General features: G+C 64.8%; 2 protein-coding genes across 2 annotated transcripts; one reads left to right on the top strand and one right to left on the bottom strand.

Moving 5' to 3' along the window:
- Positions 1–558: 558 nt before the first annotated feature.
- On the top strand, positions 559–5958 carry LOXL4 (lysyl oxidase like 4; the record flags this gene model as incomplete). The annotated part of the gene is made up of 14 exons (XM_082486616.1): positions 559–838; positions 1033–1205; positions 1334–1545; positions 2119–2157; positions 2282–2498; positions 2647–2830; positions 3094–3248; positions 3560–3727; positions 3917–4079; positions 4193–4436; positions 4693–4808; positions 4908–5044; positions 5239–5350; positions 5463–5958. 14 exons carry the CDS (start codon positions 559–561, stop codon positions 5531–5533), a joined length of 2271 nt encoding a protein of 756 aa, XP_082342742.1. The 3' UTR covers positions 5534–5958.
- A 1618-nt stretch (positions 5959–7576) lies between these two features.
- R3HCC1L (R3H domain and coiled-coil containing 1 like) lies at positions 7577–14219 on the bottom strand. Its single transcript, XM_082486422.1, has 6 exons — positions 12753–14219; positions 8884–9059; positions 8699–8769; positions 8485–8580; positions 8158–8298; positions 7577–7978 (listed from the first exon to the last, which is right to left on the bottom strand). Exons 1-6 carry the CDS (start codon positions 14208–14210, stop codon positions 7923–7925), a joined length of 1998 nt encoding a protein of 665 aa, XP_082342548.1. The 5' UTR covers positions 14211–14219; the 3' UTR covers positions 7577–7922.
- Between the last annotated feature and the right edge of the window lie 1414 nt (positions 14220–15633).

The raw sequence follows: 15633 nt of genomic DNA, 5'->3' as shown, positions 1-15633 counted from the left end.
ACAGCAAGCCCACTAGTGCTCTGAGTGGGGATGCAGGGGAGAGGTGGGGTGATGGGGGACAGAGGCTGTGTGCAGGATGGGGAGGGGACCCTGGCGTCTGGCACAGGGCTCAGGTGGGGGATAAGGGGGGGTTCTGTGGGGCCCCCACCCATGGCCTGAAGCATGGGGCAGGCATGAAGCAATAGGGGCAGGGAAGTGTTGGTGGGGCTGCCCATGGCTGCTGGCAAGCAGGGCTGAGTGTGGGGCAGTGGGTGCTGGGGTGGGGGGGAGGCTGTGCCAGGGCTGGGTGCCCCCAGCAAGGGGCAGGTGGGTGTGGAGCTGGGACTGAACCCCCGGGTGGAGGATGCTGCGAGCTGTGTATGGCAGGGACCAGACCCTGCATCCCCCACAGCGCAGGGGCAGGGATGTCACCCCCATGCAAGGGGCCATGACATCCCTCCACCATCGCCCAGCTCCTGGGGCACAGGGGGGCTCCAGGAGCATCCCTCACCCCTGCTGTGGTCCCCAAGGGCTCAGTGTTGGGCTGTTCCCAGGTATCCCACCCCCGGAGCTGTCGCGATGGTGATGCCTGCTGGTGTGAGCCCCATCCTGCTCCCGCTGGTGCTGCTGCTGTGCTGGGTGGCCCCCAGTGGGCAGGAGCCGGCCCCGGTGCAGCTGCGGCTGGCGGGGCCACGGGGGCCAGCTGGGGAGGGCCGTCTGGAGGTGCTGTACCAGGGGCGCTGGGGCACTGTCTGCGATGATGGCTTCGACTTCCACGCGGCCACCGTTGCCTGCCGGCAGCTGGGCTACACCGCAGCCATCACCTGGACCCATAGTGCCACCTACGGCCAAGGGGAAGGTAGGGGGCAGGTGGGGACTTTGGGGGTAGGGGGTCCTGGCGAGGGCAGCATGCTTAGTGCTGTCTGGGGCACCCTCCCCGGGGGGCTGTGGGTGCGGGCAGCCTGTGGGGAGCACTGGATGGGGCCCATGGTGCTGGGGGGGGACGGGGACCCTCCAACAGTGACCCCCAGCCCTGTGTCGTCCCCCCCCCAGGTCCCATCTGGCTGGACAATGTGCGGTGTGGAGGCAGTGAGGGCTCCCTGGCAGAGTGCGTCCACAACGGCTGGGGCACTAGTGACTGCCACCATGGCGAGGACGCTGGCGTGGTGTGCTCAGGACAGCGCCTGCCCGGCACATCCCCCCAGGCCACCACCTCTGGTCACCTGGTGAGTGCCCAGCAGGATGGTCGAGGGGGCTGGGACAGATCCCTTTGACCCTTCCTGCTGTCCCCATCCTGCACACCCTGCCCTTGATGCTGGAGCCCCCGTGCCCACCCCTGTGCCCACTGTGGCAGGTGTCGGGGTTGAGCCTGGAGGAGGTGCGGCTCAAGCCCATCCTGGCGCGGGCCAAGCTGAGCATGCCGGTGATGGAGGGTGCCGTGGAGGTGAAGCACAACGGGCGCTGGAGGCAGGTGTGCGACGCCGGCTGGACCAGGAACAACAGCCGCGTGGTCTGCGGGATGCTGGGCTTCCCCCAGGAGAAGCACGTCAACACCAGCTTCTACCGGTAGGGATGCGGGAGATCCACGTTGCGGCCATGGGGCATGTGGGGTAGTGTGCCTGGCTGGACGTGCCGTGAGGGCAAGAGGCTGGGGGGGGTGGCGGGGAAGGGATGCACACGTGGGTGTGTGTGTGGGGTGCTGGTATGGCCTGGCCATGGCTGGGTCCCCTTCCTGGGGTCTGAAAGGGGCACAGAGCTGGGCTCAGTAGCATCTGGGAGGCTGTGGGGATGGTGACCAGCTGTGGCCGGCAAAGCGTGAGTGGAAGGAAAGGAGAAGCAAGTGGCCCTCGGCCCCTCCGCCCCCGCCTCGGCCTGGGGCTATAAATACAGCCTGTAATGAGCCCCTGCTGGTGCCAGGAGTCGTGCAGTCCCGCCGGGGCACACGGCACAGCCAGGCTTGGCACGGTAATTGCCAGTGGGGAGAGGACCTTTCCTCATCCTGTCATGCCGTGGGAGGACTCCATGGCTCCAACTCCTGCCATGGGGTGCTGGGGAGGGCAGGGATGATGGGATGGGGGCTCCAGAGCCCTGCAGGGTCGGCATGGCCCCCCCTGACCTCCCGGCTCTGTGCACCTGCAGGAAGCTGTGGAACATGAAGCTGAAGGACCCCAACTCCAGGTAGGGCTCAGCCCTGGGCAGGGTGGGCAGGGGCGTCCTGCGTAGGCACCCAGTGCACATGTTGGGTGGGGGACAGTCTCCAGTGCCCAAGTTGATGCCCGTCCCTGCTCCTCTACCTTGGCAGCTTGAAGACTCTCAGCCAGAAGAACAGCTTCTGGATCCACAGAGTGCGGTGCCAGGGCACGGAGCCCCACCTGGCCCGCTGCCCCACGCAGGTGGCCCCACCAGCCCCCCGACAGCACGCCTGCCCCCGTGGCATGCACGCCATCGTCAGCTGCCTCCCCAGCCCTGCCTTCCAGAAGGGCACAGGCAAGGGCAAGAGCAAGACATCTGCGGGAAAGGTGAGCCCTGGCACGGCCCCATGCCCCATCCTGCTGATGGAGGGTCCTGGAGCTGGGCAGCATGGGGTCACCCCGTTTGCACTGGTGCCCATGGTGCAGGTGGGTGGCCCTGCCCTGGGGCCACTGACCGGCTGCTCCCCGTGCCCAGGTGCTCCCGGTGCGGCTGCGAGCGGGCACTCACGCCGGTGAGGGCCGGGTGGAGGTGCTGCGCCACGGGCAGTGGGGCACCGTGTGTGACAAGCAGTGGGACCTGGCCGCAGCCAGCGTGGTGTGCCGGCAGCTGGGCTACGGGACGGCAAAGCAAGCCCTGGTGGGAGCCCAGATGGGCCAAGGTGAGGCAGAGACCATGGCAGGAACTCGGGGCATTGCTGGGCTTGGAGGGGCATGGATGTGTAAAGGTTCAGTGAATGCTGCTGGAGCATCCTGGGATGTCCAGGCAGTTCCAGCCTGTACTGGGATGGGGCTCACTTGGCTGCTTCTGCTAGAGGCAGCCCCATGCCTGTAGGGAGCCCTCAGACCAGAGGAAGGAGGGTGGGGACCTCCCTGCTCCAGGACAAGCATGGAGGAGGAAGCGCTCACCCTCCCTCTGCTTCAGGTCTGGGACCCATCCACATGAGCGAGGTGCGGTGCACTGGCCATGAGCGTTCCCTGGGCGAGTGCCGCTTCCAGGATGCTGAGCGGAGCGGGTGCCAGCACGAGGCCGACGCCGCTGTCCGCTGCCACATGCCCCATATGGACTTCCAGAGCCAGGTGAGCCCCTGCTACCTCCTCAGAGCCTGCGGAGCCCCAGCCCCATTGCACAGCCTTTGCCCCCCAAGTTCTGTGCCCGGTGCGGATGCTCAGAGCATCCCCCAGGGGGTGGGGGGGACACAGAGCAGCATGCTGATGGGGGCCTGCAGGATGAGCTGGTGGCAAAAGTGGTCTTGTAGGGAGGGAAGGAGGAAGAGGAAGGTGGGGAGGATGTTCAGCTGGATGCATGGGGCTGCCTGCCCCATTGCAGCCCCGATTGGGAGGGATGGGGTTATACCCCACGCTCTGTCTCAGCCCCTCTTTGCCTGCAGGTGCGGCTGGCCGGGGGTCGCAGCCCCGAGGAGGGAGTGGTGGAGGTGCTGGTGCCAGTGCAGGGGCGACTGCAGTGGGGTGCAGTGTGCGGTGCGCAGTGGGGGCTGAACGAGGCCATGGTCGTCTGCAGGCAGCTGGGGCTGGGCTTCGCCAGCCATGCCCTCCAGGTGAGTGGGGTCCCAACCCGGTGCCTGGGCTGAGAGGGGTCCTACGGGATGCGTGGCATGGGCTTGGGGTGGCCAGAGGCTCTGGGGTGGGACAGCCTGGGGTGACAAGCCCTGGTGGCAGCACTGGGGCAGGGGAGCTGGCAGCGGGTGCGAGGGCTGGTCCCAGCGCTGTGCTCCTCCTTTGCCCAGGAGACGTGGTACTGGGCTGGCAGCCCCGATGCCACCCGGGTGCTGATGAGTGGGGTGCGCTGTGCGGGCACCGAGCTGGCCCTCCAGCAGTGCCAGCGCCACGGCCCTGTCCACTGCCCCAGCGGCGGGGGACGCTTCTCAGCGGGGGTCACCTGCACCGCCCGTGAGTACCGGGAGCCCACGGGATACTGCTGGGAGGGGGCACCCCCCTTGTCCTGGCACAGAGAGAAGGGTGGGGACGGCCTGCTCCATCCCTACTGATCCCCTCCATGCCAGACGCCCCGGATCTGGTGATGAACGCCCAGCTGGTGCAGGAGACAGCCTACCTGGAGGACCGGCCACTGGGGCTGCTCTACTGTGCCCACGAGGAGCGCTGCCTCTCCCGCTCCGCCGACCACATGCAATGGCCCTACGGCCACCGCCGCCTCCTCCGCTTCTCCTCCCAGATCCACAACCTGGGCAGAGCTGATTTCCGACCCAGGATGGGGCGCCACGCCTGGACTTGGCACCAGTGCCACCGGTGAGTGTCCCGTGGGCAGGAGCTGGCAGGGGGCTGCCCGCTTCCCAGACCAGGCAGGGCATGGTGGCACCCATCCCACAGAGGCTGGCCCGCCCGGGGTAATTAGCGGCGTCAGCGCTGGCACTGTCATTACGGCTTTATTTGGCTTCAAGGCTGTAATTTGCTTAGAGTGTCTGGGTGCTGCCTGCTCCCGCCTGGGCCAGCCACACGCTCCCTGGCTGGGCACCGGCCCCATGCTCAGCCCCTGTCCCCACAGGCACTTCCACAGCATCGAGGTCTTCACCCACTATGACCTGCTGACACTCAACGGCTCCAAGGTGGCCGAAGGGCACAAGGCCAGCTTTTGCCTGGAGGACACCAACTGCCCCGAGGGTAGGTGGCAGCCGCAGAGCTGTCAGTGACCCCCCATCCTGCTCCTCACGGGGGGGGGGCTCTGGCCGTGCCCTCCCTCACCTCCTCTCCCTCCCGTAGGGCTGCAGCGACGCTTCGCCTGCGCTAACTTTGGGGAGCAGGGGGTGAGCGTGGGGTGCTGGGACACCTACCGCCACGACATCGACTGCCAGTGGATTGACATCACCGATGTGCCACCGGGCAGCTACACCTTCCAGGTACAGGGGCGGAGGGGCAGGGGGGCACCAAGCCACCGGACCCCTGGGCTGGGGAGCCACCCTCCATGGGCACCACCAGAACCCCTCACCCTGCACATCGGGGTGCTGCTCTGCACCCCAGGGTGCGGGCCACGGCCCTGCCTGGGCAAGGCATGGCAGCGGTGCCCCCCAGCCCTGCCCCTCGCCCTCCCCAGGTGGTTGTGAACCCCAAGCACGAGGTGGCCGAGTCAGACTTCTCCAACAATGTGATGCGGTGCCAGTGCAAGTATGACGGGCAGCGCATCTGGATGCACGGCTGCCACACGAGTACGGAGGGACGGGAACAGGGGTGGCATAGCGAGTAGGGTGGGGGAAAGTGGTGGGACTGGGGGTGCCGCAGCTCCCCTGTCCCCCCCACCCATGCCATCGTTCTCCCCAGGTGATGCCTACGGTGCTGATGTGGTGAATGATCTGGAGCGACGGGAACGCCTGGCCAACAACCTTGTGTGACCCCCCCTCCAGCATCGGCACGCTCCCGGCATCGCCACCGGGCAGCCCGGCTCCCGCACACCCGCCCCTGTACCCTGACAGCACTGGACTGAGCTCAGGGACTCAAAGACTTTTGTATTTATTGATGCTGCCACAGAGGATGGCGATGAGGACCGGGGCTGGCGGGGAGTGCCTGGTGCTCCCCAGCCCCCCATGGCCATCAGGACCTGTGATAGGGGCCCAGGTACCGCAGCAGCCCCCACCTCCATGGCTCCAGTGCCCCCCCAGGATGACTACCTCAGCCTGCCCACCCAGACGCCCACCTCAGCAGGCTCAGGACAGGCTCCAGCCACTGCCACCCGTGCGCCAGTCCTGTCCTCAATAAAGGTGCTGTGCTATGGCAGAGGGGGTACCCCCTTATCAACCCCACCATCCCCTGCTCCTTCCCCTGCACTCATCCCTCCTAGGACTACAAAGCCGGCCCCTGGCCAGGAATACCCCTGGTCTAGGCGATGTCCCCGTGGCCAGGCAGTGTCCCCCACCACCACCCAGGGCTACTAGCCCGCCGGCTGGCTGCCTGTGGCTGGTGCCAAGTGGCTCCGGCTCACCGCCAGCAGTCCCCAACCAGCCAGGGCACCCTGGCCCTGACCTGGCTGACCCCATGCACACAAAGGGACTGGGCCAGCTCTGTAGCAGTGTGGGCCACCAGCCAGCCCACCAGCCGCCGTGGCTGCAGCCGCCATGCCGGGCTTTCCCAGGCTGCCCTGGCAGCTTCCCAGCCCCGGGAGATGGGATGGGACCGCTCTGCCCCTCAAAGCCCTTGCTCCTGGGCACAGGGTCGGGACACAGGGGACACCGTGCCCTTGCTTTCTGTGTTTCTTTCCTCCTGTGGTTTCTAGCAGATTTTTTTAAAAGGAAGTAAATGGGAATATTCACCACTGACCCACACTCTGTAAAGCCCAGCCCCTGGCAAGACAGGTACTGGGCAGTGCCACGTCTGTCCTTGCACACCCCTAGTCATCCCCGCCTTGCTGGCAGACACCGGGATGGGGGGGCTGCCAGCACCCGCCTTGGCCCTGCACAGCCAGGACAGGCTGGGTTGTCACCCACACGTGACGGTCCCCACACGTGGAGAAGCTGCCGGGGACGGTGGTGACGCACTGGGGTGGCCTGAGGCCAGGGGCCGTGGTGCGGCGCGTGCCGGCAGAGGCTCACTCCTCTGTGGTTCAAGGGATGCCGGACGGCGGGGAAGATGCTTTCCGCATGAGAGCAGCTTCATGCCCTGAAATTTCCACTGGCCAAGCCACGAGTGGCCGGGAGCGGCGGCCGAGAGATGGCTCACAGCTGGCAGCGCCGCCGGCACAGGGTCATGACCGGCCGCACCGCCGCCAAGCTGAGGGACAGCCAGGGGACACGGGGCAGCCACACGAGCCCTTCAGTGCAGGCTGGGGTGAGGCAGCCATGACCAACAACACACAAACCGCTGGCAGGGGTGGCGGAAAAGCACTGTCCCCTTCCCCACCTGCTGTGAAGGGCACGGGAGCCTCACAAACCATTGCTCCAAGAGTTTTGGGGGGGCTACCAGGTGGGAGTGCTGGGGCACACAGGGATGTTTTTCAAGGTGCTCAGAGAGGATGCAGAGCAAAGGAGGCAAAGGCAGGTCCCAGCCGCCCCCCCCCCGTGCCCCCACCCCAGGGCAGGGCAGGAAGCCCCCAGCCCGCCCGGGCCGGCAGCGCAGCCACATCACAGCCCCGCGCGGGGCCGGGAACGGGGCCCTGCCTGCGCACCGACAAGGGCTCTGCTGTTCGGGGGCTGCAGCTGCTCCGCGGAAGTAAACAGGGTCCCTGCCAGCACATTCCTGCCCGCAGCCCTGCCCAAGCCCTCCTGCCTGCGCCCCCCACCCACCCACCCACCACCTGGGAGGGGTGGACATGGCAGCGGGGGGCCACGCGTGGCAGCCCCCAGCATGCACACCCTTCCCCAGCATGCAGGGGCACGGAGAGCCACAGCCCGGCCAGGAAAATAAAATAAACAGTATTTATTAGCAAAATAAAGGCCAGAAACTCTCGCTCACAAGGCCCTGCCAGGTGGCCAGGGCCGCCCTGCACAGCCCCCCCGTGCTCACTGCTGAGCTCCCCGCATCCCACCGGCTGCTCCCGCCGCAGCAGGCAGCACCAGGGGTGCTGCCCTGGGCAGGGTGGGCAGCGCTGCCTGACGGCGACAGCATCCACATGGCACCGACCAGCCTCCATGCACCCTGCTCAGCCCTTTCGCTGGAGCAGCCCAGTGCTTTGGGATGCAGTGCAGGATTCATCCCTGCTCCGAGATGCAGGGCGCCCTACCTGCCCGCAGAGAGGGGCCCGGGCCCCGCAGGGGGGCTCCCAGCAAGGGTAAGGTGCAGCCTCCCGGCTCACTCCCGGCCCTCCCAAGCATCCTCCCGCTGCTTGTTCTCCAGGCGCTTCCTCTCTGTGGAGGCAAGAGGAGGGTCAACCCCACGTCCCCATCACACCACAGCCAGCCACTTCTCCATGAATATGGCCGGAGCTCACTCTTATGCATCTCTTTCCCACCCGGCACCCTGTGAGAAGGCCATCCATGGCAAAAGTCCCCCCATACCGCCATCCCCCAAGGCACCCAAATCTCACCCCGGGCTTCTTGCAGCTTCCTCCGCTCAGCATCTCGCTGGGCTGGTGTCTGGTTGCTGCGTACCCCCAGGGCGCCAATCACCAGCCGCCTGGCCAGGGCAGCCGATGTTTCGGGGCGCTCCTTAGCTGGCTGCAGGTAGTCTGGGTGAGAAGAGATGGGGGACATCACTAGGGGCATCCCAAGAGGGATGGGGCAGCCGGCACGGCTCCAGAGCGCTTAAGCGCTGTGGAGCTGTGCCGGCTGCCCCATCCCTCTCCAGTTTTCGGGATGAAGATGCTGCAGCACAAGCACCACAGCACAAGCTGGCACAAGGCAGCATCACTCACCAGCGTATGCCCTGGCTTTGGCTTTAGAGGCACGGGTGCCCTGGGAGAGCGGGCGAGTCTTCACCATCAGGTGCTTGGTGCTGAGGGCATCGCGTGCTGCGGGGAGAGAGCAGCGGTGTCTGCGTGTGGGGCCAGCCCCGTGCCCAGGATCTGGCTGCGGGAGAGGCAGGAATGCCTCCCCTCTGCCCATCCCCAGCTGAACTGGGAGCAGTACCTGTTATGGGGCTGGAGAAGATGCCCAGGGCATGCGTATCGTCCACCCACTTAATATCAAAGCCTTTTTTCCTGCCAGAGAGAGGGAAGCTCAGCAAGGCATTGGCACCGGGTGGGCAGGGGTCCAGAGCAAAGCCCAGGCAGGAGACCCCAGCACTGGGGACGGGGCATTGCCAGCAGACTCACTGATAGCTGCAGAAGACACGCAGCAGGTCCTCAGTGCGGAAATCCGAGGGGAAATCATAGATCTCAATGACGTGGGGCAGCTCGGCATCGCTGAGGTCCGGTGCAGCAGGCTCGGCCCCGTAGTAGTTGAAGCGGGGTGACTGCCGGCTCTCCTGGCGCTTCTCACCCCCCGAGAGCTGCAGGGGTGGGAGAGGCACAGCGCTGAGCAACCCATGCCCGCCCGTCCCGTGCCAGTTCCTGATCCATGGCAAGTGCTCTCCAGGAAGTGGTCCAGCCCCTGCACCCCACTCCAGCACTGCAGATGGATTCATGGCATTGAGATATTAGGAGTTATTGACCAAGGCTCTCACACCATGCACTTGTTTTTCCCATTCCCAGCACCCCTTTGCTTGCCGCACTGTGCGGTCCCGCCGGGGATGGGGTGGGAAGGGCACCGGTGAGACAACACACGCACCCCCAAGCACAGCCATCCTTCCACAGTGACGCGCTACCCAAAATATATTTGGGGAACAACAAGGAGCGGGACAGCAAGGCCAGGAAGAAAGACTGACGTCTGCTCGCCATGCGGGAGCACCAGGCCCAGCATGTCCCGGATGCAGCACACGCACCGGAGCAGCCCATCGGCACCCCAGACACCAAGATGGAAAAGCCTGAGCTCCCCCGAGGAGCAAGTTCTGGTGGTTAATCACCTGCACGGCTAAAAATTTATGCCTTATTTCTCATTTGAATTTGTCTGGCTTCGCTTTCCAGCCGGCAGTTCTTGTTCTGCCTCTCCACTGGATTAAAGAGCCCTTGGTCCCTGCTCCCCTCCCCATGATGGCACTTACTCACGCTAATCAAGTCCCTTCTCAATCTTTGTCCTGATAAGCTAAACGGGTTGTGCACGTTTAGTATCTCACAGCGGGGCACTTTCTCCAGCCCTAAAAGATGACGGCTGTAGCACTTTTCTACCTCTCCCATTTTTCAACCTTCATTTTAGAACCTGGGCAGCAGTCTCCCCCTACCATGACACGGGGGCGCAGCCGCCCCCTGCCCCCTCCGCCCTGCAGCACCGGTGCTGGTGGGCTGCACCTTTCCTTTCCAAATTGTGCCGTGCCGGCAGTCGAGGGGATTCACAGTCCCACTCTGGCTGTGACACTGGGCCAGGCGCAGCCCGACGCCGCCGTTGGCTCCCCTCTTCCCCCCTGGAGCGTGGGGCTGGCGCGGTGCCGGGGAACGGGTACATAACTCAGCCGGGTTCCCAGCCCGGTCCCCCAAGCGATCGTAGCAGAGCACACCACGGCTGGAAGGTTAGAGTCCATAAATCCCAGCCAGCTCAGTCAATAAAAAGTGCTCATTCCGACAATTTTATGGGGAAGATGGATTCACGGCAGGTGAGGGGGTGCTGCCAGGGCGGCTGGATGCCGGCGGAGGGGAGAGCTGAGTTATGGAGCTCACGGGACAGGCTCGCGCTGCCGGCAGAGCCGCCTGCCCCACCACCATCACCCACTGACCGAGCGCACCCCGCGCAGGGCAGGACACGCATCCAGCACCCCCTGCCCACTCGGGGGACACGAAGGAGCCATCCCCGGGCAGGATGAAGCCCTGCGGTGCCGCTTGAGGGAGCAGAGCACTCGGGTAGTGCCAGGCGCTGGGAAGATGATTAGAGAGCGGGAGCACCGAGTGCCGGAGCGGTCCTTGACCTTCACAAATCAGCGAGTGTGGCGGGGCGGCAAGGACAGGAGCCGTCTGGCAGCCGGGCTCAGGCACGCGGCAGGCATGGCTCAACAGGTCATCCCCCAGCACTGCCAGCCTGGGCACACAGGGTGCCCACAGCCCCCCAGCCATGAGGCAGGGTAGGGAATGTGAGCCCCCAGCCCTGGCAGGCACCCAGCACTGGGAAACATCCACTGACGGACAGACGGACAGACAGCAGAGGCAGGACACTGCAGGAAACAGAGCCTGTCCATGATGCCTCGCTGCTCCCTAATGATGCATCCTCACCGGAGCACGTTAGAAGGGTCTGTGGCCGCTCGCTTACGCTCCCGCTCGCTCACCGGGAGCGCACATCCAGAGCTGGAGGGGAGGCGTTCGCCGGCATGCATGCACCGTGGCCCCTGGCACGCACGCACTGCGGCCCCCACCCCGCAGTGCCGGCTGATGGAGAGTCCACCGAGCCTGCAAGGAAATGGTCGCAGTGCTTAATTACCCTCTGCGTTCAAACTGATTTCTACTCTGAATTTGTCTGGTTTCAGCTTCCAGCCAATGGATCTCGCTATGGTGTTTTTTCCTGCTAGATTAAAGAGCTGTCCCCTATCAGAAATCTCTCCTCCACACAGAACGTCATAAATCTTGCTCTCTGCCGGCTATCTGCAGTGCATAAGGATTCAGTTACGAGGAAGAACGCTACTAATTTTCTTGTCCTTTTTGTTAATTAACAACAGCTCCATCTCCCCAAGAGCCTGCACCCTCCCTGAGCAGCCACATCCGCATCTGCCTGCTGAGAGCTCAAAGGGCTTGGGAAGCACCAGGCTTAGTACGGCAACCTGCAGGGGGGTGAAGATGGGGACTTTTTGTTGATAAATCCCTTTTCCAGGTCCTTATTCACCCATTTTGGGAAGCTTCCTGGAAAGCTCAAACTTTGCTCAGAGCCTGTGCATGAGGGAGCTAACGCAGATGCTCCAGAGCTGCTCACAGCACCAGTGCTGCACGGCACAACCTTGTCTGCGGCATCCTACAGCTCCACCATAACACAGGCCCTCCCTTGACCTGCCTCCCCGGTGGGGCCAGGCAGCCACTCCGAGGTGCCTGAGGACAAAGTCGCGCCCCCCATGCCAGCCCACGGAAAGCCAGTGCCATCGCCATGTCCACCAGCTGCCATCGGAGCAGCAGCACCATCCCCCTCACACCAGTGCTCACCCCAAGCTCCCGGCTGGAGGGCAGCGGACTGGGGCTGGGGGGAGTACAGCCAGGCAGGGATGGGGGTACACAAAGCTCTTCCACATCTCCCTCCGAGCAGCCCCGGAGGCGAGCCCTGTGTGCCCCACACCCTGTACCAGCCCCACACCAGGTTTGGCGAGGGCACACCAGCCCAAGCACGGCCCCATGGATGAGGTGAGTACCAGTACTCCTCAGTAACGATACTCTTGAGTTAATCTCATCCCTTCCCAGAAGCTGTTATCAGGCACCATCCACCACTTCCCACCCTGCTTCCAGCCCAGGGTGGACGGACGCTGGCTGTAACAATATTAGTGCTGTTTGTTACTTTGGGCACATTAATGTCATTTGGAAAATTACCAGCTTGACGCTACTGATTTAATATGCAATAAGGGATATCCAGCCTTGCTGCAGAAGCCGAGCTTTCCTCGCAAACGGCAGGAAAACAACGTAGGTCCCAGCACTAATTGTAGTAAATTCAGCCACACGTGTGCAGGAGGGGATGGTAATGAGCCACGGCTGATTAAGAAGCCGTAGTTTCGAGGAAACTTCCCGTTGCTATTTCAATGGGAGCCCATACGTCTCAGCCCATTTCTTTATCACCAGCCCCAGTTTCACGAGGGTGCAGTTGCAGTTTACAGTGCTTGAGCACGTTTTGGCAGCTGCGCTTTATGTACTATAGAGGGAAGACCTCCCCCAGCCTTCACCGGCACCACAGGATGGGAAGGGAACCAGCTGGGGGGGAAGGTGGAAGTCCCAGGCATTTTGGCACTGCAGCAGGCAGCGCAGTGCAGCCAGGCTGGCCACATGCCCCCAGTGCAGCCCCCCCTCCAATAGACCCACCCTGGAGGACACAGGGGCAGCCGAACCCCATGGACCCCTCTCCCCGCATCCCAGCAGGCAGCAGCCACCGTCCCTGCAAATCCCCGCGGCCGCCGGCTCGCAGGACGTACCTCCTCCAGCAGGCGTGGGTCCAGGCAGTCCCCATCGTCGTTGAACAGCGCGTCCCAGCTCTCCTCGGCGCCTGGGCTGGCCTGGCTCGGCATCCCGGCACTGGCCTGCTCTGCCTTTGGGGAACCGCTGTGGAGACCTTCCTCTTCTTCCTCAGCCTCCCGGCTGCACCGCTGCTGCTGCGGCGAGCCCGTGTCCTCCTCTGACCCCGCTGGCTCCTTGGCCCAGGCCGCAGGCAAGAGCCCCTCTACGCCACGGCACAGCAGCTCCAGGGGCGGTGGGGGCTCATGGCTCTCTGGGGGTGCCCCCTCCCATGTGTCGCTCGCCAGCTCCTCGTCAGCATCCACTGGGCCACTCTCAGCCCCAACGCTGCTGTCTGCGCAGGCAGAGGTGCTGCCCGCTCCCTCTGCAGCGGGCACCGGGTCATCCTCCCCACCGGGATGCCCGGCACCAGCAGTGCTCTCCTCCTTGCCGGGCGGGAGCTGGGACAGGCTGACAATGCCCTGCTCTGGGATGCTCTCCCCTGGGAGCACTGGTGCATCGCCCGCGCCACCCCTCGAGCCCCCGGGTTCGCAGCTGGCTCCTCCTGGTGCATCCAAGGTGCTCTCCCTGGCAAGCTCGGCTGTGCCTCCCCACCTCTCCTCCTCCTCTGGCACCTCAGCGGCACAGCTCTTGCTCTGCTCCACCAGGAGAGACCCCTCATACTCCCTCTGCTCCTCCTGGGCTTTAGGACCCACAACCTCCCATGCCAGCGCGGGCACGCTGTTCTGGTTGCCCGGCCCTGCCAGCTGCAGGACACCCTCTTCTGGGCAGTGGGAGAGGTCCCTGGCTGGATACAGGGTGCTGTCCCCCAAATGCTCCGACACACCACTCGGCCGTGTCCGACACACCAGCAGTGGGCTAGCAGGGGGTGTTGGGTTAGCGGGATCGCCCCTGGGCTCAGGGGTAGCCTCCATGGCTCCAGGCTGGGCACTCGGTGGGGATGGAGGGTCTGCCTTGGTCCTCATCATCTGGCTGCCATGGCTGAGCTCCCCGAGTCCTTCATCATGGGATGCTTTGTGCTGCCCGTCACCACAGGGCTGGGCAACAGCCGGATCCGGGCACGGCTCCTGCACGCTGGGTGATGCCCCTGGGCCCTCCGGCGTGGCAGGGCAGCTGCCTCCCAGACTCCGGCCGTGCCCGGCAGAGGATGCCCGCAGCTCCTTTGGGCGAGTATCCGCCTTGCTTTCCCTCCTCACTGCTCTGCCCACCTGTGTCCTGGCACGGGGGCTTTGCCTCTGCCCCTCGCCACTGCTCCGGCAAGTGTCCTGTGCCAGACGGTGGTTCTCAGGCTCCCGGTGGTGCCCAGCCAGCTTGTCACCCATCGCTTGCGCCGCTCTCTCCCGCCGCGCTTTGGGCACGTAGAGGGCCATGTCAGGCTTCCTGCGGCGTGGCCGGCCGCCCTCCGCCTCCTGCTGCATGGTGCCACCGCTGCCTGCCAAGGAGAGACAGCGTCACTGCCCTGCCCGTGTCCCAACGGCACCGCAGCCGGGCAAGAGGTGGGCAGCCTCTACCCGGGTCGGTGGGTCGGGGTCCCAGCCTGGCACCCACCCTCACTCCCATGCTGCCGGCAGCCACGGTGATGGATAGTGGAGCCCAAACACCACCCCTGCAGTAGCAGCTCTGCAGATGTGGTTTGCCGCCCGGAGCATCCTGCAGCCCTAACAGCCTTCAGTGGGGGGTACTGGGCTTGGGGGAAGCAGGGGAACCCTGCCAGCATCACCCAGGCACCTGCCCCACTTTGGTGGCTGCCGCCTGGGGATCCCCAGCCCCAGGGGCCAGCAGCTACGGCCAAAGCAGGACACAGAGCCCGTGCACCATCTATGCATCAAAAACCGTGGAGAAGCCCACAGAAGCCGCAGAGCACCAGAAACAAAACCCCAGCCTGGGGACACCCCGGTGCGGGACCACGGCTGCCACCCCAGCACACTGCAGCCCCGCTCACCTGCTGCCCCGTCCCGGCAGAGATTTATTTTTCATCATCTTTGGCAGCAGCAGGCACGCCGCAAGCTGCCAGGCCCCCCTGCCCCTATAAATATGCATCAGGCAGGGTTTATGGAGACGGATGGTGTGGGGGGCTGCGCTGCGGTCGAGGGGAAGGCAGAGCGGGGCCGGGCCGGGGCCCCGTGATTAATCACTGCCCACTCCGTTTAGGGGGATTCATCACGGGCCGCTGTCAGGTAAATCACTGGAAAAACACCTCTTCAGTAATTAATGTGAAGTGACGGATGGACAGCCCCCGGGCCCATTAATCTGGACCATCAGCGCCGACCGAGATTATGAATGTCAGGATGCATAAACTGCCGGCGGATCAATAGGGCCAGGAACCCATCCAAGGCTCTCATTTCCTAGGCACCTCCGGTACATTAGCCTCCCTTCCACGCAGCCACCGACCGAGGCGCGAACGTTCCCCGTGTGGCCCCTCGCCGACAGCCGGCAGCGGTGCCGGGAAGGCGAGGGGAGGCCAACCGCCGGCTGGAAAGCGGCCGGGGCTGCCCGTGCCGCACGGCATCATCCCCTCCTCCCGACGGACGGACGGACAGACGGCTGCCTCCGTGTGATGGATGGGTCCCTCATGGCTCTGGAAACCGCCGGTAAGCCCAGGCAGGGCAGTGCTCCCCAGCATCACCGCGGCGCCCGTGCCTGCGCCTCGTGCCGCGGAGGTGGGCAGGAGCGCGCCGCGCTCCTGCCCACCTCCGCGGCACGAGGCGCAGGCACGGGCGCCGCGGTGGTGCTGGGCACCGTCCCGGGGCTGCCCCAACCATTTTTCTGTCTCTGCAGCTCTTGTCATTTTTTTCCCCCCTCTTTGATACACTAATTTTACTGGCAGAATGATCCCCTTTA

The sequence above is a fragment of the Vanellus vanellus genome (assembly GCF_965231255.1).
Source record: "Vanellus vanellus genome assembly, chromosome: 7".
In the NCBI taxonomy this organism is placed as follows: domain Eukaryota; kingdom Metazoa; phylum Chordata; class Aves; order Charadriiformes; family Charadriidae; genus Vanellus; species Vanellus vanellus.
The sequence above is the reverse complement of the archived record's forward strand: the minus strand, read 5'-3'. Positions and strand labels throughout refer to the sequence as shown.